The sequence below is a fragment of the Prionailurus bengalensis genome, chromosome B3, assembly GCF_016509475.1.
Source record: "Prionailurus bengalensis isolate Pbe53 chromosome B3, Fcat_Pben_1.1_paternal_pri, whole genome shotgun sequence".
In the NCBI taxonomy this organism is placed as follows: Eukaryota; Metazoa; Chordata; class Mammalia; order Carnivora; family Felidae; genus Prionailurus; species Prionailurus bengalensis.
The window spans coordinates 31976764-32003466 of record NC_057355.1 but is presented as its reverse complement, the minus strand read 5'-3'; the positions used below and the strand labels follow the sequence as shown (position 1 = coordinate 32003466).

The following is a 26703-nucleotide window of genomic DNA, read 5'->3' as shown; positions in this document are numbered from 1 at the left end:
GATCTCACGGTTCATGACTTCGAACCCCACGTCGGGCTCCATGCTGTCAGCTGTCAGCGTGGAGCCTGCTTGGGATCTCCCTCTTGCTCTCTGCCCCTCCCCCGCTTGTGCTCATTCTCTCTCTCTCTCTCTCTCTCTCTCTCTCTCTCTCTCAAAATAAATAAATAAACTTTAAAACAACAGAAAAGGAAGCCGATGCCCTGAGGCCTAGACAGAGCCTGTACACCCAGCAAGGCATCTCAGCCCCAGTGCCCCGGGGGGATCTGGGGATGGACCGTATTCTTCTCTCCTCCCTCGCCATTCCCAGCTGTCTCCCCGGACTTCTCACTTCGTACCAACGCCCTCCCTTCGGCCCTGCCCAGGGATGTGGGGGATGAAGTGGGTGGGCCTGGGAGGGTTGGGCTTGCCTCAGTGTCTCCTTGATGCTGGCTTTGAGGAGCGGGACGTGCTGCAACATCATGCTGATGTCTCCCTGGGCCTGGCGCCGGGCAGCCCGGACCTCCTCCCGCAGCATCTCCTGCACCTTCAGGCTGCGTGCCATCTCGTACAAGTGCCACTGCAGTGTCATGGACGTCTGGCAGGGAGTGTGCGGTGTGGAAGACAAGGAGGACCCGTCACTCCTGAGGCATCTAAACCCATGCTAAATTCTCACTTCCAAGGATCTTTGCCCACTCTCATCCCTGCATCCAGAGGCCACCGTCCACGAAAGCAAAACACAGTTTGACAGGCAAACGTCCAAAGAGCCTGCCTCACCCCCCAGGCAGGAATGTTTGGGGCAGCATTTGTCCCTGCCCTCGTCCCCGATGTCACCAGCGCCCACCTGTTTCCCCAGCCAGCAGAGTCACCCATACAGCTGGTGCCTTCTTCCAGAGGACTCCAGAGGCCTTTGGAAGCCAAATCCTACTACTGTAAGGGCTGTACTCCCCAATGACTGCCATCCCACCCCTCTCCCGTTAGACCTTCCCCAAACATTAGCTCTTGCCTGTGGGAACAGAAAAGAAAGTGAGGCCCAAAGATACTGAAACCAGAGCCACCAGACCCGTTTTCCATCCGTGTTTCAATGAGCAATGCGGTCTATTCTGGGATGGACCAGCCCATCTCAGTATTAGCCGGAGGTAGTGACCAGTAGCCCCTCACTGAAGCGTGAGTGACACTCGTCAAGCCCCACAGTCCAAGATTCTTCACGGGGGTGGGGGGGACCCCAGGCTGAAGCAGCCCTCCCTCCTGGGGCCGGGACATGCTGCTATCTGACCAAGGGTCATATTTTGGTCTCCTCCTTCCTCCCGGCAGGAGCACTCTGGAAAAAATGTCATGAGGCCACTTCCCAGCTCCAAATCCTTACCTGGCCCCAGAAGCTTTTGCTCCCAGGCCCCCTGCCCCCTAATGTTCTAGCTACACACAGCTCCCGAAGCCCAGAAATCTTCCGCATGCTGTTTGCTCATTCTAGAATTACCGCCCCCACCCCCACCGCCCCCTGCCAAACCTAGGAGGCAACGATGTACTCCTTTAAGGCTCAGATCAAATGTGTGTAATGGTCTTATCACCTCCAAGGCCTGACACAAACTAGGTACTTGGGAGATATTGAATACGATAGTCAACTAAGTTACCAACTGTGTGACCTTAAGTTACTTAACCTCTCTGTGCACCAGTTTCCTCATCTAAAATAGAGGGATAATAGTAACATACCTCATAGTGTTGTTTGTGAATACTAAATGAGTTAATACATGTGGAAAGCTTAGGACCCTGCCTGCCATCTAGGACAGGCTTAATTTTTAAATTTTTTTTAATACTTACTTTATTTTATTATTTTTTATTTTAAATTTTTTCAACGTTTATTTATTTTTGGGACAGAGAGAGACAGAGAATGAACAGGGGAGGGGCAGAGAGAGAGGGAGACACAGAATCGGAAACAGGCTCCAGGCTCTGAGCCATCGGCCCAGAGCCTGACGCGGGGCTCGAACTCACGGACCGCGAGATTGTGACCTGGCTGAAGTCGGACGCTTAACCAACTGCGCCACCCAGGCGCCCCAATACTTATTTTATTTTTGAGAGAGAGAAAGAGACAGAGCATGAGCTGGGGAGCGGAGGGGCAGAGAGAGGGGGAGACGGAATCCGAAGCAGGCTCCGGGCTCTGAGCTGCCAGCACGGAGTCCTATGTGGGGCTCGAACTCACTGACTGAGATCATGACCTAAGCTGAAGTGGGACGCTCAACCGACTGCGCCACCCAGGCGCCCCTAGGACAGGCTTAAAAAATGTTACCCAAAAATAGGTGAGCGGTTTTGTCTTCTACATAACTGACGATGAACTAGGTTTAAAATATGCTCGAAGGCTCGGCTGCATCCTGTCCCAGAGACCAACAATCCGCTGTTAGAGCCCAATAGAAATCCGATACGAGGAAAGAAAGTTACTAACCCGAGGGCTTTGGCACGTGTCTCCCTAGTCCTGAAATTTCTGTTTCTCCCTCCTCCCAGCAGCAGCCTTCAAGACACAAGCTGAATGTCGGCTCCTCTATGGGGCGCTGTCCCTGTCCTACAAGGCCACCGTTTTCTCTCCCTCCTCTGGGCACCGTCAGTACTCTGGCACATGCCTGGTCGGCCGACCCTACAACACGGCGTGGTGGTCATCGGCGCCCATGCAGCCTCCTCGTCGTGGGCTGCCCCGCGTCCCCGCCAAGTTCACAGGCTGAAGTCCTGACCCCCCAGTACCTCACCGTGGGACACTGAGGGCCGTGGGGCCTTTGAAGAGCGAATTACGGTGAAATGAGGTCACGTGGGTGGGGCCTAATCTAACAGGACTGCTGTGCTTCTAAGAAGAGGAGGTTAGGACACAGACACACGTGCGCATGCGTGCACAGACCCTGTGAAGACACAGGGAGAGGACAGCTATCTACAAGCCAAGTAGAGGCCGCAGAAGAAACCAACCCAGCCACCTGGCTCTTGGACTTCTAGCTCCAACTGTGAGAAGATAAATTTCTGTGTTTTAGGCCACCCGGTCTGTGGTACTTTGTTCTAACAGCCCCGGCACGCTGATATGCCCTTCCTTCCCGGGCCCTTTGGGACATTTGGGGTCTATAGCATCCATCTTTACGGTCTCGATGCCTGAATCACAACTAACACTCCATAAACACTAAATAATGAGCCCTCACTATCACAGTGGCCTGGGAAGGTTCAAGATAGTGGTAAAAGGGACCACACACAGGCCAGAGACATGTTGACAGTCAAGAAGTTTCTGGGGTATTGAACTGCCTGTGGAGAGGGCCTGAGGGAGACACCACAGAGCATGCCTCCAGACACAGGGGGGCACCATGGGGGACTGACGTCTGGAAGGGGGAGGATGTTCTACTGGCTCCCAGATCTTCTGCGGTCCTGCCTGCCTTCCTGAATCGAGCAAGCTGTGTCCTCCACCTTTGATTGGAGCACCCCTCTCTCCCTCAAGGGCTCCGGGCACAACCTGGGCCCGCCACCTATGCCTGGGTGCTCCGTTCTCACAGGCCAAGAAAACCTGGCAGATCAGCCTCAAGTTATGCACCATGGGTGACCATGTGACCTGGCCCTTCCTCATCCTAGAGGATTAGGATTTAAGAAATGCAACCGGAGAAAGGGAGGCCCACCCCACATGGGTGGGGTTTCAGGCAACGAGGCGGACTGGTGGGGAAGGGGCACGGGGCACAGGAAGGGACAGGATGTGCCTTCGGCCACCTCACCGTGTCCACACCCCCTGCCAACATCTCTGTTATGTTGGCCTTGACATCCTCAAAGAGCAGCTTGTGACTTCTTAGGAGGCGTTGGAGGATGCAGGGGTAATTGTTGAAATCTCTCTTGTGCCTCAGGTCCCAGTAGAAGTTCTGGGTGTATGCCTCCGCTGTGCAGGAGGAGAAAGGAAGAGTGAGCTCTCTGCAGGTGGGAGGGCAGGGGAGGGCAGGCACCAAGGGCCTGCGGGTTCAAGAGCCCAGCTGGCTCGGCTGCCACTTTACTGAGCACACACTCTCTGCTAAGCCCTTCATATCCATTTAATTCTTGACCACAGCTCCAGGGAGGGAGGTGAGATCATCCCCCATTTTACAGATTAGGAAACAGAAGCCCTAAAGGGGAGTGGCTTGCCCAAGGTCACGAGAGTGTCGGGGGTTGGGGGGCAGAGCTGGGATATGGTTCTAGGTCTGAGGTCAACACCACACCCCCATCTGCCTTCTCCACCCTACCTTACCAATCTCGCTCACCAAAGTCCTAATCTGTCACCAAGCACAGCTGTGTCTGGAGCACCAGTCCTTAACCCTCGGGAGATCCTGGGCTCTTGGGAAGAATATGATGAATGTCTTTGATCCTCTTTCTAACCATCTCCAACAGCCAGCCTTTAGGCCACCATGGACAGGAGTTCCGGGGCCTTCCTGCCTCCTCTCCCTGCCCACCAGAGAGCAGAGATTTCTTACCTTTCCCCGCCCCCCCCCCCCGCCCCATCCCAGGCCTGGGTTTCCCACCCTCTGGGGTAGACAGGGCTCTCCTGGCCCCCAGACGTGGCTAACCAGCCTTCACCTTTATTGAAAATCACATCCCACGCAGCCACGTGGTCCCTCCAGGTCTTGGTCTTGAATAGACGGAACAGGTCTGGGGGGAAGTTGAGCATGGGGACACTGGTGTGGAACATCTGGTAGACAGCGTCGATGAACCGCTGGGCGTCAGGGTCCACCACCTCCTCCAGCATCCCCAGGCGCTCCCCAAACATGACGTTGGTGATGGCTGCAGGGGGAGGCAGAAAAGCCCCTTTCAACCTGGCCATCTGAGGGCGTCAGCCCCCACGAACCCCACCCCCGCCAACCCAGAGGATCTCCTGCACCCAACCTCAGGCTCCTTCAGTAAAGAAACTGAGGCCTGAGTCCCAAACAGTGGAAATGGCAGGACTGAGGGAAAGCTACCCTCTGGGAGCCACTCGGGTCCTTCAGAGGGGCGAGTAGAAGACCCTGCAAAGGGTGGCAGGAAGCAGTCTCCAGCAGGGAAAGTGCCCAGGCGGGGCTGAAACTGCACCTCCCACCCTCCAACAGCACCCCAAGCAGCCTCTGGGCTTTCCTCCTGGGAAGGGAGATCAATTTCTCATCTGGAAGTGACCAAATTGGCTATCTCCCGAAACAGGCCATATGGGAAAGTGGATTGGCCATCCAAGACCCACTCTGGCTGGACCTAAAAACTGCCAACCGCCCCAAGTGTTTCCTGCCTACTTGGTCAGGAATTTGAATGTTGACTTCATACCAAACTCTGGACACCCCGAATCTCCTGCAGTGATCAGATGATCGCCATCAAGCCACAGGCCTTTGCACGCACCATTTCCTCTTCCCATACTGCCTGACTCCTTACTCCATCTATAAAACTCCTACATATCCTCAACTACCCCATTTAGATTAACCACCCAACTGTCCCTTCCTCTCCCAGACCTCGAAGGTCAGTGTCCCAGGAGAGAGAGAGGTAGAGGATGAGTCCAGCAGTTCATCCCAGAGGCCAATCCCAATGCTTCTTCAGGATCTGTGCTGGGTCTCAAGGTAGGAGGCTGGGTTCTCCCACCCACAGGACCACTGCCAGGCAGAAACAGTCTCCTTACACTCAAAGGCAAAGCGAAACAGGTTGTCGCTGATGTCCCCTGAGAACTTTCCGGAGCTCTGCAGCTTGATGCGCCTGTGTAGGACTTTCACAAAGTCCTGAGACACTGGGTCCAGCAGGGGGATGAAGTTCTTTATGGCCTCTGGAGACATCACCTCCTGGTTCAGGGCCAGTCGGTCTTTCTTCCAAGCTCCTGACTTCCTGAGAAAACACAGGCCCTCAGGCCCTGATGGTCACAAACCCCAGGCCTGGCAGACACAGAGGGGGCTGACTCAACTTTCCCAGGAGGCCGAGCCACAGCTCAGAGCCCGGCACTCACTTCCACCCCCATCACTCTGGGCCTCCCATCTCCCAGCTTTTGCCTGGCATGGAGGCAGGAAGAAAGAGGGTAGGGAGAACAAAACCCCGACCTCCCCCCCACTGCCTCTACCCCACTGCTGCTGTGGCCAAGAACTCCTATTCTTAGAACCTCAAAGTAACTTTCAAATCCTCTAGTGTTTGCCTCAGCGGCACACATGCCCTTCCTCTTGGCTGATGCTCACCTCCTGCCATTCAAGTGCCCCTCGACTTCACCTTTTCTGGCCCCTGCACAGATACAACTGGCCAATCTCTCCTCTGCACCCCCGGTTATGTCCCACCAGCACCATTGGTGGGGGAGCTCAGGTGCCCTGAATTGGGTTAATGATAGACCTCAGCTTACGGCCCATACTTGGAAAGAGATCCACACAAAGCCCTCTTTGTAGTTTGACGGCTTCGCTTGTTTATAAGGATATTATTACAAACTCACCAGGCAACACGAAAACTAGGAACTTGACAGTAACTTACATAGGCCGACCTGGTCCTCCCACTTCCTGCCTCCCTGACCAAGGGGACCACCCTGACTCCTCTGCTTGTTTTTGTATACAGTTTGATCTATAATTATTCTAAAAATGTATACCTGATGAATGGATAAAGATGTGGTATATATTTACAATGGAGTATTACTCAGCAATCAAAAAGAATGAAATCTTGCCATTTGCAACTATGTGGATGGAACTAGCAGGTATTAGGTTAAGCGAAATTAGTCAGAGAAAAGACAGATATCATATGACCTCACTCATATGAGGAATCTAAGGTACAAAATAGATGAACATAAGGGAAGGGAAGCAAAAATAATACAAAAACAAGGAGGGAGACAAAACATAAGAGGCTCTTAAATATAGAGAACAAACTAAGGGCTGCTAAGGGGTTGTAGGGAGGGGGGTGGGCTAAAATGGGTAAGGGGCATTACGGAAGACACTTGCTGGGATGAGCACTGGGTGTCATACATAGGGGATGAATCACTAGAATCTACTCCTGAAACCATTATTGCACTATATGCTAACTAACTTGGATGTAAATTAAAAAATAAATAAATAAATTCAAAAAAGGGCGGTGCCTGGGTGGCTCAGTCAGTGGAGCATTGGACTTCAGCTCAGGTCACGATCTCACAGTTCATGGGTTCGAGCCCCACATCGGACTCTGCTGACAGCTCAGAGCCTGGAGCCTGCTTTGGATTCTGTGTCTCCCTTTCTCTGCCCCTCCCCTGCTCACGCTCTGTCTCTGTCTCTCAAAAATAAATAAATGTTAATAACTATAATAATAATAATAAATGTATACTTGTTTTCAGCTTTAAAAAAAATTTTTTTTAATATTTATTTTTAAGAGAGAGAGAGACAGAGTACAAGCCGGGGAGGAGCAGAGAGAGAGGGAGACACAGCATCTGAAGCGGGTTCCAGGCTCTGAGCTGTCAGCACAAAGCCCGAGGTGGGGCTCGAACTCACGGGCCGCGAGATCTTGACCTGAGCCAAAGTCGGTGCTTAACCGACTAAGCCACCCGAGTGCCCGTTTTTAACTTTTTTAAAGAACTGTCATGACTTGCTTTTTTCCCTCAGTTTTACACTTCTAAGTATCATCTGGATGGTTGCGGGTCACTGAGTCCATTCACTTTGACTGGCGTGTGCCACCACTCACACATTCTCGCTCCTGTCGGGCATTTAGGTGGTTTCCTGGGCTTTGCCTTATGAACAGCCCTGCTCAACCACTCTAGCTCACGTCCCCTGGGGACCCGTTCTTTGGCGTCTATCCCTGAGCGCAGACCTGCTGTCTTGTAGGTGTGTGAACACTCAGCCACAGGAGGCGATGCCCAACCGTTTTCCAAAGTGGCGGCACCAGCTTTCACTCCTGCGAGCAAGCCACGAGAACTCTCATCTCTCTGTATCCTCAGCAACACTTGACATGGTCACATGTCAACATTTGATGAGCGATTTGGTGGACAACTGTGTCTGTTACACTTACATACACCAACTTGTCCGCGATTCTCACTGCCCCTTTAGACTCACGGTGGCGGGGCCCTGCCCTCCTTGTCACTGTACCCCAGAGCCTGGCACACAGCAGGTGCTCAAAAAGATGGGTCTTGGGGCGCCTGGGTGGCTTGGTCAGTTAAGGGTCTGACTTCGGCTCAGGTCGTGATCTCACGGTCCGTGGGTTCAAGCCCCGCGTCGGGCTCTGTGCTGACCTCTCAGAGCCTGGAGCCTGTTTCAGATTCTGTGTCTCCCTCTCTCTCTGACCCTCCCCTGTTCATGCTCTGTCTCTCTCTGTCTCAAAAATAAATAAATGTTAAAAAAAAATTTTTTTTTAAAAAAGATGGGTCTTAAAGCGTGAACCAATAAATGAGAACTGTTCTAAATCTTTATTTACTCATTACAATCTTCAGCCTGAGCACTTCCCTGAAGGCTGGCAGAGCGTTTCACCATCAGCGGCTTTATGGTGACAGGAAGATGCCAGGGATTTGCCCAGAGGCCCCATGCCACAGCTGCCCATCATCTCCCACCAGCTCCCCGGAGATGGCCCAGGACTCACTTCAACAGGACGCCGAGGGGTCTCTGGCAATGCTGGTGATAGGCCACCCACGGTGGGATGGAAAATCGTTCTGGAGTGGGACCCTCGAACTTAAAGAGAAGGGCCACATCTTCAGGGTCGATGATATAAACCGACTCCATGCTGCCCAGCTTCTCCCTGGGGGAACAGAGGAGACGAGCTAGGGTGGGTTCCCGGAGAGCCATGCAGCCTCGGGGCAATCAGGACGGGGCCCAGCTCACATATAACCGCCTCGTGGCCAAGACTGCAGAGCAAACAGTCCTGGGAGTGGACCCCGATCCCACAGCACTCCTTGCTGTGTGACCCGAGGCAAGGCGCTCACCCCTTCTGAGTCCATTTCCTTCTTTATAAAATGGAGATACAGTACCTGTCTCACAGGGTTGCTGACGGACAAGATGATACAGTCTATGGAAGTGACTCCAGTCAGGCATTGGATAAGTGACAGCTTTATGCTCCTCTTGCCATCATGGTAGCTGCTGCCTGGCCCCAGGACGAGCCTGCCCCCACCCAGGGTCTACCGTGGACCATCAGATCCTCGCTCCCACGCCCTTCTTCTTGGGCATCCAAAGCCTCAGCACCCTCCCCGCCTCGCACCCACCGCAGAGCTCAGAAACAGCGTGGTCCTGTCACTACTGGAGGGACTCGGTGTAGATTTCTAGGTAGTCCATAGGCCCGGCCAGCCAGTCCCTTCTAGGCTCTAGGATTGCAATTCTGGGAGTAGCCACCCTGCCTCTCCTCAGACTCCAACAAAGCACTTTGTCTCTATTCAAACAAAACCCTGGTAAAATATCAGGCCTCGGGCATAGATACCTGTCACAAAGCACTTTACAGTCTCTATTAAAACACCACCACAGGGGCGCCTGGGTGGCTCAGTCGGTTAAGCGTCCGACTTCGGCTCAGGTCATGATCTCGCGGTCCGTGAGTTCGAGCCCCGTGTAGGGCTCTGTGCTGACCGCTCAGAGCCTGGAGCCTGTTTCAGATTCTGTGTCTCCCTCTCTCTCTGACCCTCCCCCCCATTCATGCTCTGTCTCTGTCTCAAAAATAAATACATGTTAAAAAAAAATTTGAAAAAATAAATAAATAAAACACCACCACAAAAGACTCTTAAAGATAGAGAACTGAGGGTTGATGGGGGGAGGGGCATGGGCTAGACGGGTGATGGGCATTAAGGGGGGCACTTGGGATGAGCACTGGGTGTTCTACGTACGTGATGAACCCCTCAAGTCTACTCCTGAAACCAATATTGCACTGCGTGCTAACTAACATTTAAGTAAAAAATTGAAAAACATAAACCACAACTGTGGGGAAACAGCAGAAAAGTCCACTTCTTACTTGCATCTGCCTTTTGCCTAAGAAACTTAATTCAAGGTACCCTATAAGACAACATATAAAAACACACAGGTCCAAGCCAAGTTCTCTCCCCTCCCCCTTCCTCAAAGAGATGGGGGGGAGGGGGGAGGAGGGGAAGAAAGAGGAAGAGGGGAGAGGGAGCGGTCCCTCATTAACCACTGACCCATTGCACCCCAGCCTACCTTCCCAGGTCCCTTTGGGCTTTGTCTGTGGCCTCCCAGAAAATCCCCTCCGTGTTTTTCCAGCTACCAAGCGACCTCACACCACTAGCCCCATCCCCCCCTCCCCCCACCAGCTCAGCAAAATCCTTGAACTGCCATTCTTATCAATTCCAACTCTGGGAATCTAGCCCGAGGCAGTGATCTGAAGCGTGACAATGATGCCTGATGGATAAGCCTCGTGTCTAATAGCAAAAAACCCCAGAGAGGGCTGGGTGTCCACTTTAAAGAACTGGCTACCATCATAAGGCTTATCCACACTACGGACTACCGTGCTGCCTTTTAAAATTATATTAAAGAGAGAGAAGAGGAAAGAAGTCCTCCATATGTCGTTGTGGGACCCCAACAAACAGCATACATAATATATTCACATTCTTAATGTTACATAAATATTATCAAAATTGAGAGGCGCCTGGGTGGCTCAGTAGGTTGAGCGTCCAACTCTTGACTTCCACTTGGGTCATGATCCGAGTTGTGGGATCGAGCCCTGCATCTTTGAGCCCTCTGAATGCAGAACCTGCTTGAGATTCTCTCTACTCTCTCTGCCTCTCTCCCCCTACATCGTGCACTGTCTCTCTCTCAAATAAAAAATATACATATTATCAAAATTGAGATTGTGTCTGATTGCAATTTTCCATTGTGCTTGTCTATATTTTCTGAATTGTTTATTCTCATTTATTCACAAATGTATCATTTCTGGGCTATAAGTTAGAACATAACAGTGACACTGAACTAGAAGTCAGACAATTGGGGTTCCAAAGATAGCCCTGGCTTTGCCCTGACAAGCTGTGTGACCTTGGCAAGACGCAGGAATGACCTTCTCCTTCCTGGCTCACTTTCTCCATCTGTAAAATGTGAATAGTAACATCAAATACAAGGATGCGTCGAGAGCCTCAGATGATAGTGACTCAGAAAACAGAAGGGGCTTGATAAAATACGAGTTCCTAGGTTCCTACCCGAGGGAGAAGAAGCAGGGAAGGAGGAGGAGCGAAGGGAGCAGGAAGGGAGGATCCATCTTCTCTGTGCTGGGCAATGCGGGGGGGGGGGGGGGGGGGGGGGCGGGGGGGCGGGATGGGACTCCCTGCTTCCAACCAGCTCTGGGAGAGAAGGAGGTAGGAACCCTGACGGGAGAGGAGGAGGAAGGAACCCTGACCAATGAGCAGCTGCACCCCTCCACAAACACGCCTGCCCTGCCTGCCCTCCCGTCCCGACCCCCCCTTCAAGACAGGCAACATATCCTATCAATGCCCTTTCCCCATCCTGACCCTTTCACTTAAAGGAAAATGCACCGCCCCTCCCTGGGTCCCCTCCTTGCCCCCAACCCGCACCTCCACCACCTCCAGTCTCTTAAGTATCTGCTCAGAACAAAGCCCAGGTGTGCCTGGAAGGTGCATAGCTAAATCAGAACGAGTGAGGCCTCCCACCAAGGGCAGCCCGCAGACCCCATCCCTCGGAATAGGGGAAGGGGGGGGGGGAGTACATTCAGAGGCTAAAAGACCAAAGGCCCCTTCCTTGAGGCAGAAATCAAGGCAGATGCCTGGAGAAGAGGAGCTGTGGCCCAGCCGAGGGGAAGGGACAAAATCAGCTGCTCCAGAGCTGCTCCAGAGGGCTGAGGGGTGAGGCCGGCACCCCAGCAGGAGACCAGGGCAAGAATCCTTACCTCTCCAGCTTCAGTTTCCTCCCACAGTGGGATGACAAACTTACCTTCCAAGCTGTCTTAAGGACGGCTGAGGCAGGGAGGCAGTTAACAGGGCTTCGGCCCTGATCACCTCCCCCCAGTCAATTTCATAGCGTGTAGGACCTGAGGCCTCAGGGCTGGGAACTGAACCCATTGTCTGGGAAGCCTTCTCTCTTCTCCTGCCACCAGCCCCAGGCAAGGAACAAACAAGTCAGAAGTAGACCAGAGCCTGGAATGGAGGGCAGGACTTTTGGGGAAGGGGACCCCCGGCCTAAACCAGCAGTGCGATGTCTGGTATTTCCTGTTTCACATAACCTTGAGTTGCTGGCTGTTTTTTTGAGCCTATAAGCAGATTTATCATCCTAAATTTCTTGACTTTAAGTTCATGTTAATGGCTTTATGTTTGAGACCTCTCTCTTGAACAGTTTTTCCTAATGGAGCCCTGTTATATCTAGGATGGGCAGCCCTCTACCCTAACCCATGAGCCCCACAATCTGCCAGGCTTACCTGTAAATGGGGCCATACTTCTGGAAGTTCTGGAGCTGGTGATAGTGGATTTTCTGTGAGCCCATCTCCCTCCAGAAATTGTACAAGTTTAGCCAGCCGTTGTTTCCCGGGGAGGGGATCTCGCTGAAGGGGCGGGGAATCTGAGTGGAGATCCCAGCCCCGTCCCCAGTGGGCGCCCTGGGATGCCCTGGACCCTCCCGTGCAGTGTTCAGGAGGGGCTGGCAGCCTTTGACCAGGACTGAGCGAAGAGGGAACCCCTTGGCCAGCATGCTGTCCCAGGGTGACTCTGGCCCTGGGCCCCTGAGGCCCAGCTTATAAGCAGCAAGTCAAGGCTAAACGAGCTGACAAAGCTGTCAGCCTCCCTCCTTGGCCTGTTGGCTCCAGCCCACACACAGCCCCTCCCAGACTTGGGGTGCCGAGACTCAGTCTGGGATTTCTGCAGCCAGAAAGGCTTCCCGAAGCACAGGAAGACCCGTCTGCCTCTGTCCTCACTACAGCTCCAGCAGATCCCTGAAATGGTACAGGTTTGTGCCTTTCCTCTGCTGGGGTGTTGGGGCCTCCGGCTGAGCCCTGCTGTAGGGACCCAGCCGCTGGCAGACATCCCTCAGCATACACGGACAACCTGGGACCCAGGAGGAGGAGGTCAGAGCCACCCTGCAGCTTTGGGCCAGCCTGCATCTTAGTTGCGGCCCCATTGCTGATTGAGAGAGAGAGAGAGAGAGAGAGAGAGAGAGAGGTAATTATAAACTGTTTTTTGTATAGTTCCCTGATTTTTAAAATTCTACTTTTTCTGCTTGGAAAAAAAAAATCTATATTTTCTGAAAATGGCAGGTGTTGTTATCGTTATTTTTTTAATGTTTATTTGGGAGAGAAAGAGAGCATAAGCAGGGGAGGGGCAGAGAGAGAGAGGGAGAGAGAACCCAAGCAGGCTCTGCGTTGTCAGCACAGAGCGGGCCTTGAACCCACGAACCGTGAGATCATGACCTGAGCTGAAATCAAGAGTGGGTCGCTCAACCAACTGAGCCACCCAGGGGCCCCAGGACTTATCATTTATTTTTAAAGATACTATCTATAAAAAACAAACTAGGAGCGGGGCTCCCGGGACTCAGTTGTTTGAGCATCCGACTTCGGCTCAGGTCACGATCTCACAGATCGTGAGTTCAAGCCCAGCGTCAGGCTCTGTGCTGACAGTTCAGAGCCTGGAGCCTGCTTCGGATTCTGTGTCTCCCTCTCTCTCTGCTCCTCCCCTGCTCACACTCTGTCTCTCTCTCAAAAATACATATATATAAAAAAAAATTTTTTTAAGAAATAAACTAGGGGCGCCTGGGTGGCTCAGTCAGTTAAGCATCCAACTTCGGTACAGGTCATGATCTCACAATTCACGAGTTCAAGGCCTGAGTCAGGCTCTGTGCTGACAGCTCAGGGCCTGGAGCCTGCTTCTGATTCTGTCTCCCTGTCTCTGCCCCTCCCCCACTTGTGCTCTGTCTGTCTCTCACGCTCTCTCTCTCAAAAATAAATAAAAACATTTAAAATTTTTTCTAAAATAAAAAAATAAACTAAATTACAGTTGTGTTTGTTCCTTGTAGAACACTGAGGAAAAGGACAAACAAGAAAAATTAAAATCTCCTGAGTCTTTAATGTTGAGTGAAAAAAGCTGGACCCAGAAGAGTCCATGCTGTTGGACTCCACTCGAGTCAAGTGCAAGAATCGGCTAAATGAACGTGTGGTGTTAGAAGTGGTTCTCGGGGCACCTGGGTGGCGCAGCCGGTTAAGCGTCCGACTTCAGCCAGGTCACGATCTCGCGGTCCGTGAGTTCGAGCCCCGCGTCAGGCTCTGGGCTGATGGCTCAGAGCCTGGAGCCTGTTTCCGATTCTGTGTCTCCCTCTCTCTGCCCCTCCCCCGTTCATGCTCTGTCTCTCTCTGTCCCAAAAATAAATAAACGTTGAAAAAAAAAAAAAAAGAAGTGGTTCTCTTGTGGAATAACGACTGGGAGAAGGCATGAGAGAACTTTCTGGGGTGCTAGAAATGTTCTCTGTCCTGATCTGTGTTTTCACATGTGTGAAAATTCACCTGAGCCATGAATTTGTGATATTTGCGTTTTAGGGAATATAAGTTACCGTGATAAAAATGTAAAGGAAAAAAAAAAGTCGTCTTTTTCTAACAGATTCTTTTTCCTATAAAAAAACAACGGGCCTTTACAAAGAGGACACAGCCTCACTAAGTAGGAGTTAAACCTGACTCAAGCTAGGTGCTGCTCCCTGCTCCTAAGGTGGAGGGAGAAGGAAGTCCCTGGGTCAAGGGACAGCACATAGTCACTGGGGCACAGCATGGGCCACCCTGACCCCACACCGAGAATGGGAAGGAGTACTGGAAGCCTGGGCCTCCAGAAACTGTGCGGGGCACTGCCACCTGGCAGGGAAGAGGCCGCAGTTCCCTCAGCGGGTCCCAGCAGTGGTGACAGCATCGCCACACCCGAACATCTGTCCGGCTGGCTCTGGTGGCAGCCGGCAGACTCTCACTGTAGTCGGGGCTGCTGAATGTGGTCCTGGCTTTTATCAAAACCTGCTGGGTATCCAGGGTGGGGCTGCCAGGCACAAATGCTCACAAATTGGGTTTTTTTTGGAGATTCTCCAACTAAGGACTCCACACGCAAGGCAGAAACCGGAAACTCACTTTTCCAGTGTCCCTGGAATGCAGGGAACCCTGCCTGGGATGCAGGCAGATAGCTGGGGCTCCCCAGTCAGGCGTCCTCTCATGAAATTTTGGTTGAGCAGGTAGTGACACGAAGAGGGGAGCGCCACGTGAAACCCGCTATGGCACATGTGATGGCAGAGACCCTCAGCCAGGGCCAGCTGCAGCACGGGAGACCCGTGCAGGTCAGGGGGTGGCCACCGAGGCAGCTCTGGGATGGGATTCGGGTGACGTTCCTGACACCCGATTCTCCACCCTCCCCGAGAGTCTGTGAACTACGTAGTATCTCTTGATAAACGCTCCCCTAGGAAATATTAGCCGGAGTGAATTCTGTTCTTGATAACTAGCAACTCTGAATGATACAATAATATACAATGATACTGCTAAAAGTCTGTCACACGTTCAACCAGAGAATCAGAACTAGCAGAAGGCACGTAAGGGATTGGCTTATGCAATGTGGGGCTGGCTGGGCAAGTCTGAAATCCACAGGTGGCACCGCTAGAAGCGCAGGCGGGACTCTGCACCAGCGGAAGCTGCAGCCCACGGGTGGAATTTCTTCCCCTTCAGGGGCATCTCAGCTCTGCTCTTAAGGCCCTTCAACTGGTTGAACCAGGCCCACCCAGATTGTCTAGGGTGATCTTCTTTACTTAAAGTCAACCGATTGTGGATTTGAATCACATCTACAAACTGCCTTCACAGCAGCACCTACATTCGTGCTTGAATAACCGAGGATGGCAGCCTCACTAGGCTAACATCTGCAGCTGACCATCATGTTACTACAAAGCTTACAGGGGAAAATAGCAGTCCTCTGCTCCGGCCCTCGCAACTCTTGATGCCATGTCCCAGAGGGGAATGGAACTCTCTTCTCAACACAGTCAAACTCATCGGGTCCTAATCTGGAGACTCACGTCCTCAAATTTCTGGACACGTTCTTGTACGGTTTATTTCAGAATTTCCCCCTCCATTTCCTCTCTTCTCTATTTCTGGAACTCCCGTTCATCATATACGAACTTCCTGGATTTACCTGCTGCTGATTCTTTCTTTTCTCTTCCATGTCTTCTCATCCCACCTAATGGGAGATTCCCTGCTCTCGCTTCCAACCCCTCCACTGGATTATGGACACGATATGGACATAACGGCTCCTCAAAACTCTCTAAAGATATTAATCATACAGTTGTTGTTTAGTTGTTTGGGATTTTTGTTTGTTTGGGTGTTTTTGTTTTCTTTTGCTCTCTGTATTGTCCCTGTTTCCTCTGGGTTCCTTTTTCTGTTTGTTTTGGACCCTGTCTTTCATGTTAGAAGTTTCCTGAAATGCCTACCAATTTGGGGCAGTCTGCTAGAAGTCCTGCAGAACCCAGAAGGCTGGTGAGTTTGGAGCACGTCAGTGGCACTCGTCCCGCTGTGGCAGGCTCATTAGGGAGGACTCTGACAGATCTCCAAAGTCAGCGGCTACATGACTCTTCACTTAGGCTGGTCATTTGCCCTGAGGAACAATCTTCCACGTTTTCGGTATGGAACGTCTCACGTGCTTCGCCATGGCTGATGTCTCCAGAGAGCAAACCTCACCACATTGACCCAGAAGCCCTTCAGGGGGGTCTGTGCACATAGCCGGGGTCATCGGGTTTGCACAGTTTCATGTCCTACTGCATTTGCACCAAAACTGGCATTCGTACTTTCCATGTATTATTCAATGCTCCTGAACTATCTCTTAGAAAAGCCACATCACACGCTGTGATTGGGCTTATCTGTGCCTTACTCTTTTAAGTTCAAAACTCTAAGGTTCGAGGTCAACTTGGGTGGTCGGGTGGGACCAGACCGTAGTGGGGACAGGTGTATTGATTTGTTCCCACACCTGTAGCGCTCCACTCCTCTATTCCAGGCACTGGGCTAGGTGATGACACAGAGGGGAGGGACACACGGGCGCTGTCCTCATGGAGGGTACAGTCCAAGGGAGCAGCATGAAATCGAGGCCGCAGGGAGGCTTCCAGCCTCCGAGGAGAAGGATGAAGTTCAGGGGCCCCCAAGGGTGGGAGTGGGAGAAGATGAGAACCCCAGGAAGAGGACAAAGAAGGAGCATGTACAGAAGGCTGGCAAGAGGCAGGAGAGGGCCACATCTCCAGGGGAGAGCGGATAGGCTCAGCCAGAGCTGGCACTTCTCATTCCTGTCAGTTTTTGTGCCGTCTGTGTCCTGTACCCCGAACTGCCTTACTGAGGCCAGCTGAGGGCACCATCCACAGCCTGCTGGGCTCTTGTCCGTCGTGCACTCTCCAAGGCAGCCGTCGAAGGATCATTCTAGAGAACAAATGACGCATGGAACAGAGGGAGGTAGATCGCAGCTCGGAATGAAACCGGCCCGGACTAGGGCGCCACCTCTTACCGACTGGCTACCCTGAGACACGGATGCATCTCTGAGGGTCCACCTCTGTCCAATGAGTTGGACCCCCGATAGGGTCCAACTGGAAGTCGGGGGACACTGTCTTCGGAACCCTGTCCACAGGCCTTGCGCTCCATGACTCCTGGGCGTGGACCTCCCCCTGGAGGAGTGCGTCCATGGGAGAAGGGCACCTGGACAGGGCCTGGATGGGGCAGCACCCTCCTCAGCTGACCTCAGGGTGCCTGGGCCAAATAAGGGGAACCTGCTCAGGTGGCGAGCAGCAGAGGGAAGAGAGCCCAGGTAGGAGAGCGGGGAGCAGGCCCAGAGCCTGGGTGGAGGGGACTGAGGGAGTGGGGCAAGGCCAGTGGGGACAGGAGGGAAATGGGCTCCACAGAAAGTTCTTTCTGGGTCACACTATGCCTGGCAATGATGAGCAGGGCTCGGGATGACGGTGGGGAGAGACAGTTGCGAGAAGGAAAGTGACGCCCTAGGCACCGTGTCTCGCCACACTGCACCCCTATAAGAGTGAAGAACTTGGCCCCCCGTGAGCAGGACATGGCCTTGTCCAACTACCTACAGCTCACTCCCCAGGCTACCCACATCCCTCGCATCCCAGTACCCTGGCCCACGGCTCCAGAATCCCCCACGGCCCCTGTCAACACACTGCCAAGGGGAAATAAACGAGACCAGTGCCCAACAGAAGTAGAGAGGTGTGCTCCCAGGCCCCCTGCCTCACAAGCATCTGGATTTGGGAACATTGAGAAGATCCTGGTTTTCCATTTCTACCCCTGGGCAAGCCCCATAACTTTCCACGTGCGTGTCCTAGAACATACTGGACATTTCCTGTGTGCAGAGTACCTACGTGCATTATTCCGCTTATTCGTTATCTCACCACGAGGTAGGTCCTAATAGTTTCCCTGTGTTAGAGATGAGGAAACCAAGGCATAGACAGCATGGGTATCTGCCTGAAGTTACAACACTAACCAGAGGCACAGCTGAGATCAAAACCCAGGTGGTCCCTTGGGGAGCTCAGTCCTTGGGGAGGGACTCCCTTAGGGAGACTGGTCCCTTGGCTCCGTGACCTCAAGGTTGTGAGTTCAAGCCCCACATTGGGTGTGGAGCCTACTTTAAAAAAAATCCCACGGGGTCCTTCTCCCAGACCTGGACTCTCAGTCCCCTTGCCATGCTGCTGAGAAGGCCTAAGGGAACCAAATGAAGGCAAATGATAAGCACTCTGTGACTCTGTGTCACTCTGTGACTGTAGACCAGTGACCAGTGCCCCTAAACTGAACTAGGTCTCACAGGCTGAGACCTGTGAGAAAGGCCCTTAGGTATCATTTCTTTGGTCTCCCCTTATAGAGAGAAGAATACCGAGATCCAGAGAGGGGCAGAGACCTGCCCTGAGTCACTAGAACAAAGCAGAAACAGCGGCAGGCCTGAAGCCAGGCCTTGAGCCCACCCACCCAACCGCAAAGAGCTACAGGGACCCAAATCAAGAGTGGCCATTTGGAGAGGCATGGCTAGTTCCTACCCCCAGCCTGTGTGAGGCTAACTCAGCGATCACTGCAGACTTTCACAGAGTAGGCCCCTGGCTGATGACAGGTGGGAAGTCCGGAGAGGAAGAGGAGGTTTGAGAAGGCCTTCATGCACTAGGCCTTGAAGAAACTCAAAACAAAAGAATTTCACCTTGAACCCCAATCCTCGTCATTCCTCCTCAGCTGGCCCTGATCTGGAGCCAAGATTCAACATGGCTGACTCAGAAGGAGCCCTGGGTCTCTTGAGTGAGGTCTGTGGTCAGGCCACTCTGGACTCACTCCAAGATCTTGGCAAATCAGGTCACCACCCAACCCGGAATGTCAACTTCTCCCTGTCCCCACACAAGCTCTCTGGACTGCCCTGACAACCCCTACCACTATACTACACCACAAGGTCCATCCCAGCCAAGGCCAGCACCCCCCACATATCCCCTCCCTGCACCCAACACCTTCCCAGATGACAAAGATCAATCATAATAGACTTTCAACAAAACTACAGCCCATTGGATAAAAATGTATATGTCAGAAAGCACACACATGCCATGGAGAACATTTCCTGACAACAATCTACACTATATCTTATATTTTACATTGGACAATGTAACTTCTCTCCATTTTTCTCAGAATCTTATCTGCTGGCAAACAAAAGATATATTTAAAACACACCAACAAGAGACAGAAAGTAGAGGGGATGATATCTACAAGGTATGAAGTTTCTTTTTGGGGTGATGAACATGAAAATGTTCTAGAATTGATTATGGTGGTGGTTGTATAACTCTGCAAATATACTAAAAAATGCTGGGTTGTGCCTTTTAAGTGGATAAATTGTGTGGTATGTGAATTATATCTCAATAAAGCTGTTACCACACACACGCAAACTGTTGTCCTCCTGACCCCTTCTGTTACGTTTGGCAGCCCATAGATCACCCATGACAGTGAATGTTGTCCCTATACAGTCACTTGACCCAGGATTCACATAGTGTTGGACCATTTTCAACAAACTTAGAGCAGTAGGGGCGCCTGGGTGGCTCAGTCGACTGGGCGTCCGACTTCCACTCAGGTCATGACCTCACGGTTTGGTTTGTGAGTTCGAGCCCCGTGTTGGGCTCTGTGCTGACAGCTCAGAGCCTGGAGCCTGTTTCAGATTCTGTGTCTCCCTCTCTCTCTGCCCCTCCCCTGCTCATGCTCTGTCTCTGTCTCAAAAATAAATAAAAACATTAAAAAAAAACAACAACTTAGAGCAGTTTTTTAGCTAAATAAATAAATAAATAAATAAAATACATATATCTACACGCGCACACACACACGTGTGTATATACATATATATTTGCACTTATCAAGAGTGGTTACTGCTCTCCCAGGAGAGGAGGGACCACTGCCCCATCCAGGCATGAACTTTCTGATAAAGAGAGTTTAGAGGGAGCTGTTTTGCCTCACTGATGACCTTGAGCCTGGAATGACATCAGTCGGGGAAGGTCATGTCTCACAGGCAGCACTGGGGCAATGAGCTTCCACAAAAAAAAAAAAAAGAAAAGAACAGAAAAGAAAAGCAATCAACTTGTTTTCCTTCACAGAATTGCAGAACCAAGGTAAAATTCACGAATTCCTGACTTAGAGCCAAGTACTTTGAGTGGCCCCCACATTCCTCTAGGAGGAAGGTTTTGCTGGAGGCTTCTGAGACAGAAGCTTCTTCTCTTTCCTGAACAAACTTCTAGAAGCACATCGTCTTCCCTGGACAAGCTGAATATGTTGTCTATTGCTGCTTAACCAATTGTTCCAAAACTGTGGCTTAAGACAACAAATGTTTGTTACCTCAGTTTCCATGGGCCGGGGATCCAGGAGTAGCTTCTGCTGGGTGGCTGCAGCTCAGGGTCTCTCACGAGGGGCTGCTGTCACCTGAGGTCCGGCCGGGGCTGAGGACCAACTGCCAAGCTCATTGGATTAAAGTGGCCCTGCTTCAAGACCTTTCAGTGGCCACTGGCCGGGGGCGCGGTTCTCCCTGGCTGTTGGTCAGAGGCCTCCGTTGTCCACCTCGTGGGCCTCTTCTTGGGCTTTTAGGGCCTACTCACTTCTGCTTTTTTCTAGGTGTTGGAAGAGCACTCAAGGAGAAGGGAACTTGGCTCCACCTTTTAAAGGAAGTGTCAGGGCACTCGTGGGCATATTTTAATCTGCACGGAGGAAGCCTGCAGCCCCGGAGATGTTTGGCAACCATCCTGGAATTACAACAGGGGGTTTCATAGAAAGGTGTCGAGAAGCCAGGCCTACTTTGAGCCTTTCCAGGACATAAGCTGATGAGTCCTCTTATACTTCCAGCCGGTTTGAGTTGGGGTTTCTGCTGTTTGGAATTGAATGGCTCCTGATGGCCTTGTAGAAACGGAGAAGACAGTACAGAGTCATAGGGTCCACAAGGGCAAGCACGTCCATGGCCTAGAAGGGACCCAGGATATTGCCCACCCACTCACGAGGCTGCCCTGAGCAGAGGGGCCGGCGGGCTCTTACCTAAGTGACAACTAGCCCAGGAGGAGGCTGATGAGGAGACTCGGTTCAGGAGAAACTCTGAGACAGTCACACAGACGGCATTTTCTCATTTTGCTTCCCTATGAGAATGCTTAAATGTCAGATTTTTGAGCTCAAACCAAAGCCCGGAAGACACACTAATCGGGCCCCAGAAATGAGACAGGTTCGTGCATTCAGGTTTGCATGGGCCTCACACCCTCCGCACTACACCAGGTTGCTCTGGACACGCCTCCCTACGCCTTCGACCTCCGTCTCAGACAAACACCCACAAGTAGCAGGAAAAGCGTCAACAATTTTAAGAGTCTGCCAAATACGTGGTCAATTTCATATCTACCCCCTACCAGCTCTGGGGCCCTTGGCAAATGCTCAGGCCCCTCATCTTCTCGTGGAAAAATCAGCACCCATCTCACCCCCGACTTCTCTGATGGGTGAGGTTGGACCAGTGAGCGGGAGCCGGAATCCTTCCTGGCTCTCTCGGGAGGGCTGGCCGGGGCTTACAAAGCCCACATCCCCTCCTCCCCCTCCTGCTTCCCGCATTCCGTAGCCTCCCTGCAGTCCTCAGAGTGGAGCCAGTACACGTTTAGATCCATCTAGAATGTTGTCTGGGACCAAGATGGCGATTATATTGACTGGGATCAGATTCAGATGGATAAGCAGCAAATCCAAAGTACAGGCTTACCCAAGATAGGAGCTTATTCTCTCCCACAGAAAGGGAGCCTCGAGGTACCACACAGGTCCAAGTACGTCTCATTGGCTGCACCTGACCGCACGAGTGCACCTAGCTACGGGGAGGCTGGGAAATGCAGTTTTTCCCTTTGGTGATAACATGGCCAGCTAGCAGTCTTGGTGACAGTAAGTTAGGCCAAGTCAGGAAAGAACGGGAAGGGAGCCTGGTCCTTCTATCCACTTTCTCCAAGAGTGAAGCCAAGAACCTGACCCTGTCTGACATCTGGGTCTATCGTTCAATCTCTGCAAAATCTGCAGGGAGCAAGAATGCTCCTGGAACCCCAGATGGCCCCCAGCACGGTGTCTGAGACAGACTAGCTGACCAGTACTTGCACTCCTGTGGAAGACACTTTGTAAGGGGGCTCCCCGTCTCATGAGAAGCCCCTCTCCTCTGGAAAAGACCCTCAAAACAGAGGTGAGTCCCAAGTAACCCTCCCCTCTGGTCACAAATGACAGTTCTCCTTGAGTATCAGTTGACCCAGACCGAGCCATTCATGAACATTCTGAAGTTCAAGTGAGGAAACAGCATCAGTCTTTCCATAGTGGCCAAATGCTGAGATAGAAGGCCATGTTCTGTCCGCCCAGAGGGGGAAAAGCCAACAGGCAGGACGAAGCCAGAGCCACAGCAACTCAGAGAATAGCACCACAGAGAACACTAGTCACAGCCAGGACTTGGCTCCTGTTCCCAGGGCCCTAGAGGCCCAGCTACTCCTCTGGCCTTCTGATAAACCCCCAGTCTGCATCGTCTAACTCCAGCTGGCTTTCTGTCACTTGCCATCAAGAACTGTGACTACCCCAGTCACCTTTTCCTTTCCAGGAGGGAAGAGCTCTGTGTTCGTACCACATTTAATTGTAGAATAGTATTAGCTAGAATTCTTGCAGTAGCAAGTGGCAAAAATCCAGCTCAAACGGGCTTCAACAAAAATAAATACATAAATAAATAAAAATTCATTGACATAAATTTGAAAAGTCAAGGTAAAAAGCTGGTGATCCCATAGTACTCCAGGGCTCATACACTCTCTCTGTAACTCTCTTCCTGTCTCTCGCCTCTCCTTTCATGCATCCTGGCCACAGGCTAAATCAAGAGTTGGATGCTGAACCAACTGAGCCACGCAGACGCCCCAGTAATACACGTGCACGTCGTGAAACGGGCAAAGGCTTTGGAGCCGGATGAATGTGGGTTCCAATCCAAGTGCGGCCTTGAGCAAGCTACCTGAGCCTTAACTTTCTTATCTTTAGAATGGGGAATCATATCTGCTTTTGGGATTGTTGCAAGGATCAAAATAATGAAACATTCAGAAGCAGGTCCACCTCGTGGGCCTCTTCCTGGGCTTTTATGGCCTATTCACTTCTGCTTTTTTCTAGGTGTTGGAAGAGCACCTTCAGAAACTGTGTAGGTTCTCGGAGTAGCCAAGCTAACGTCGCTGAATTTAATACCCCCTTCCCACTGTCTTGTGGCTTCGGTTAGGATATAAACACCATACATGAACACTCTGCTTCTTTCCTTGTTTCTTTACTCATGCACAGCTCCAGGCTGCATCAGGCCACCCCGAGGTCAAGCCGCACCCTCCCCACTCCCTTCTCAGAGGGAGGGAGTTTCTTCTACATTCTCATGCCACGACCCGCACTCCAACAAAGGGTCTGCGGTGAGGAGTAGGCAGGACCCAGACAGTTTGGAGAGAAACCAGCCCAGTGACAGGCCACAAGGTTGTGACCTATCTAATTTTAAGTAGCAAAATGCAACTCAAAACTTTATTATTGTTAACACTAAATTCCTTTTGCTGTTCACTGTTCTTTCTTCTCCCCACCCCCCCCCCCTTTTTTTTTTTTTGGCCTTGGGAGGGGTCATGTGGCCATTTGTGGGTCATGAGATCTTCCCAGGCAGAAATGACAACATCTGTCCTCCCCACCCAGGCTGGCCATCACATAACCAGGGTTTATAAAGACTGAGTGTTTGTGCCCTGAAGGAAAGGGGATCCCACTTCGGGGACTTTTGGTGGATCCTGGGCTAGTCCTTCTAACCAGAGAGAATGAAATGAAGGAAAATATGGGACTGACTTGACAGAACTTTTGAGGTGGCAGTAAAGTAGGGTGGGGGTGGGAGGAAGACAGGACCCAGAAGCCAAGGGCCCAGAGCCCTTAGCAAAGGAGTGTTCCCAGTTTGGGGGTCCCTGCAAAAGGCACCTCTGAGGGCTGGCCCCAGATGCCTCTCATCACAACCCTCCTAGAAGAACTTATTCCTCTTGGGCTGAGGACTGGGCACATGGACTCCCCGTGGATGAGCTCAAGCCTGAACCCTAATCTTCACTCAGCGACAGTGTGGCCCTTCCCTGCTCCTATAAGACCCCATGACCCCACAAGTCCAGAGGAGCCCCTGCACCCCAACTTAAGGGGTTGAGTAACACTTCCTGAAGAAGACATAAAAAATAAAATTTAAAAACAAAGGAAGTAAAAGAAGACATTACACCTCCCTCCCCCTGTCACCATCACTGTCCCCATCCTGTCCCCTGAGACTTTCCTGTGCCCCATCACCACCCCCACCCCCTCATCCTCACTGACGCCTGCCTCCTGCTTCACCCTAAGACAAAAAGCTGTTTGTAGGACCTCTGCAAGCCCTGGCATTTCTGTTTCTGACAGCTTTGCCCTATATCAGTGCAAACATATTAAAACATTAAAAACCTGCTGTAATATTTTTGAAAGGATATTTATAATTTTGCTCTTGAAACCGTTTGGCCAGGAGTAACTGATTTAAATTACAATTGGGAATTCTCGTAAAACCCAGCCCACACATTCCTTCAAATGTAATAAAAATTTTATGCATACTAAATTTAACAATTAATGAGGTTGATATAATGTTACAGTTGGACATTTGATTAAGAATTTATTGATTTCAATTTTGCAGTGTTCTTATTTTAGAGCCAATCTTTTTTTTTTTTTTTTTTCCTGTCAAATATTCAAATGGTCCCTTTGGAGGCTCGGACAATGGGTTCCTCTGATGGGCAACATTGAAGCAACCTGGGCCGGCGGGTCTTCCCTAACTTCCACCCAAAGCATATGACCCTTCACACGTACACACACACGTACACACACACACACACACACACACACACACACCCTAAGGACAAACATCGCCTTGGCTGGACTATGGAGGCAGGGTCCAGTTCCAGATCGGGAAGACAACAGAACCAGTTAAGAGCAGGGCAGGAAGCAATGTCATGTCCCGTCGTGCCCTGTCATGTGAGAAAGGACTTCTTTACTGCCACCAGCGGCTGGAGCTGCTGAGGGCACAGAGGCTGACACAAGCCAGCCTCAGAGGGTGGCACAGGCACTTCGTCCCTCCTGAGGGTGTGGGTACTGGAGGCAAACGTATTTGGGGACTACAGAGGCAGGTGGACGCAGGGGCCAGAGGGCTGTGAGAAGCTTCTCCATGCACTAGGGCAGCGCACCACCAGGAGGGCGGGAAATGTAGACACAGTGGCACAGACAGAGGGTGATGAGATAGGGCAGAGAGCAAATGGCTGAGAAGAAGCCGGCATGAAGGCAGGGAGAAAAGTGGAAAGAGGGCTGGTTTGAGTGCCAGTACTCAGGGGAACGGAACCAGGATCTCTTAGGATTGTGGGAGCTCTGGGACAGCAGCAGCAGCAGCAGCCAGGTGTCAGGGCCAGCCCAGAGATGGGGGGCAGGGGCACCAATTCCTCTGAGAGTCCTTGCTTGTTAGGTCATCAAAGCCTTCTGGGGGCAGAGGGGACTGAAGGCGCATCTGTGCTTGGCAAGAACCTTCCGCAGCACCCCGGCCTCCCCTCGGAAGCGGAGGGAGGAGATGGGCTGAGGAGAGAAAGGCCACTTTGGGCTCACTCCGCTGTCACCGGGCCGTGTCCAGGTATCCCCTGCATACCAGCCGCCGCCACCTTCGCCCCAGCCTGTCAGTGCCTCTGAAGTTACACTTTGTGCCACTAGGTGGAGCCAAAGCCCATGGCAAGGGCCTTGGGCTGGGCTGGGACACCCAAACTGCCTGGGATTAAGACGACGATGGGCTCGGGAGGCAGAGGACCGAGAGAAAGGGGCTACGTCTGGACCCCACAACGGGGCCAGCGAGGGGACGGGACAGCCAGCCCCAGCTCAGGGTGGACTTATTGGGGCTACAAAGTCTGCCTCAGCAGTCAAGGCTAAATAGTCCCAGAGCGGACAGGGAGGAGGGCGCACGTGAAGAAGGTGCCGCCCCCAGATAGGGCGATCCCGAGAGCGGGCACTGACCGGGTACACGCTTGGCTCCGCGTCAGGCACCCAGGTCGCCATCCCTTCCAGCACCCACAAGAGCGGAGGAGAGGCCCAGGATTCCGCGAACAAGCGCAGGTGACCCAGCATCGCAAAGTGTCCACTGCCGCGGCTGCAGGTGGAGGCGGGGCGGGGCTTGGGCCGAGAGGCTCCGCATTGGACGTGGGGGTTGCTGGGGCTCTCCGATTGGCTGGGGGTGAGGGGCGGGGCCAGGGCGGAGCTGAGAGACAAAAACCTGGATAAAGACTGCGTGGGGAAGGGCAACAGACCTGGCGCAGGTGTTGCGCGTTCCTTTTTTAGGCCAGGACGCGAGCTGCAGAGCTGATCCGGCATCCGGGGTAAGCAAGC

The 26703-nt window shown here is 52.1% G+C and overlaps 1 protein-coding gene across 3 annotated transcripts in view; it reads right to left on the bottom strand.

The window, feature by feature from the left end:
* LOC122468436 (cholesterol side-chain cleavage enzyme, mitochondrial) overlaps positions 1 to 26447 on the bottom strand; it is a 28105-nt gene extending 1658 nt beyond the window's left edge. The window contains exons 1-8 of one of the 3 annotated variants that reach the window (XM_043555024.1): positions 26335 to 26447; positions 21337 to 21434; positions 20650 to 21201; positions 8467 to 8622; positions 5588 to 5787; positions 4531 to 4734; positions 3705 to 3862; positions 408 to 574 (exon numbers count right to left, since the gene is read on the bottom strand). In XM_043555024.1, the coding sequence (XP_043410959.1) occupies positions 408 to 574; positions 3705 to 3862; positions 4531 to 4734; positions 5588 to 5787; positions 8467 to 8606 (869 nt within the window). In that variant the 5' untranslated portion in view covers positions 8607 to 8622; positions 20650 to 21201; positions 21337 to 21434; positions 26335 to 26447. Of the gene's footprint in view, positions 1 to 407; positions 575 to 3704; positions 3863 to 4530; positions 4735 to 5587; positions 5788 to 8466; positions 8623 to 11756; positions 11920 to 12237; positions 12536 to 20649; positions 21202 to 21336; positions 21435 to 26334 lie in introns of those variants that run through there. The other 2 variants (XM_043555022.1, XM_043555023.1) reach the window with 2 other exon arrangements.
* Positions 26448 to 26703: the final 256 nt, after the last annotated feature.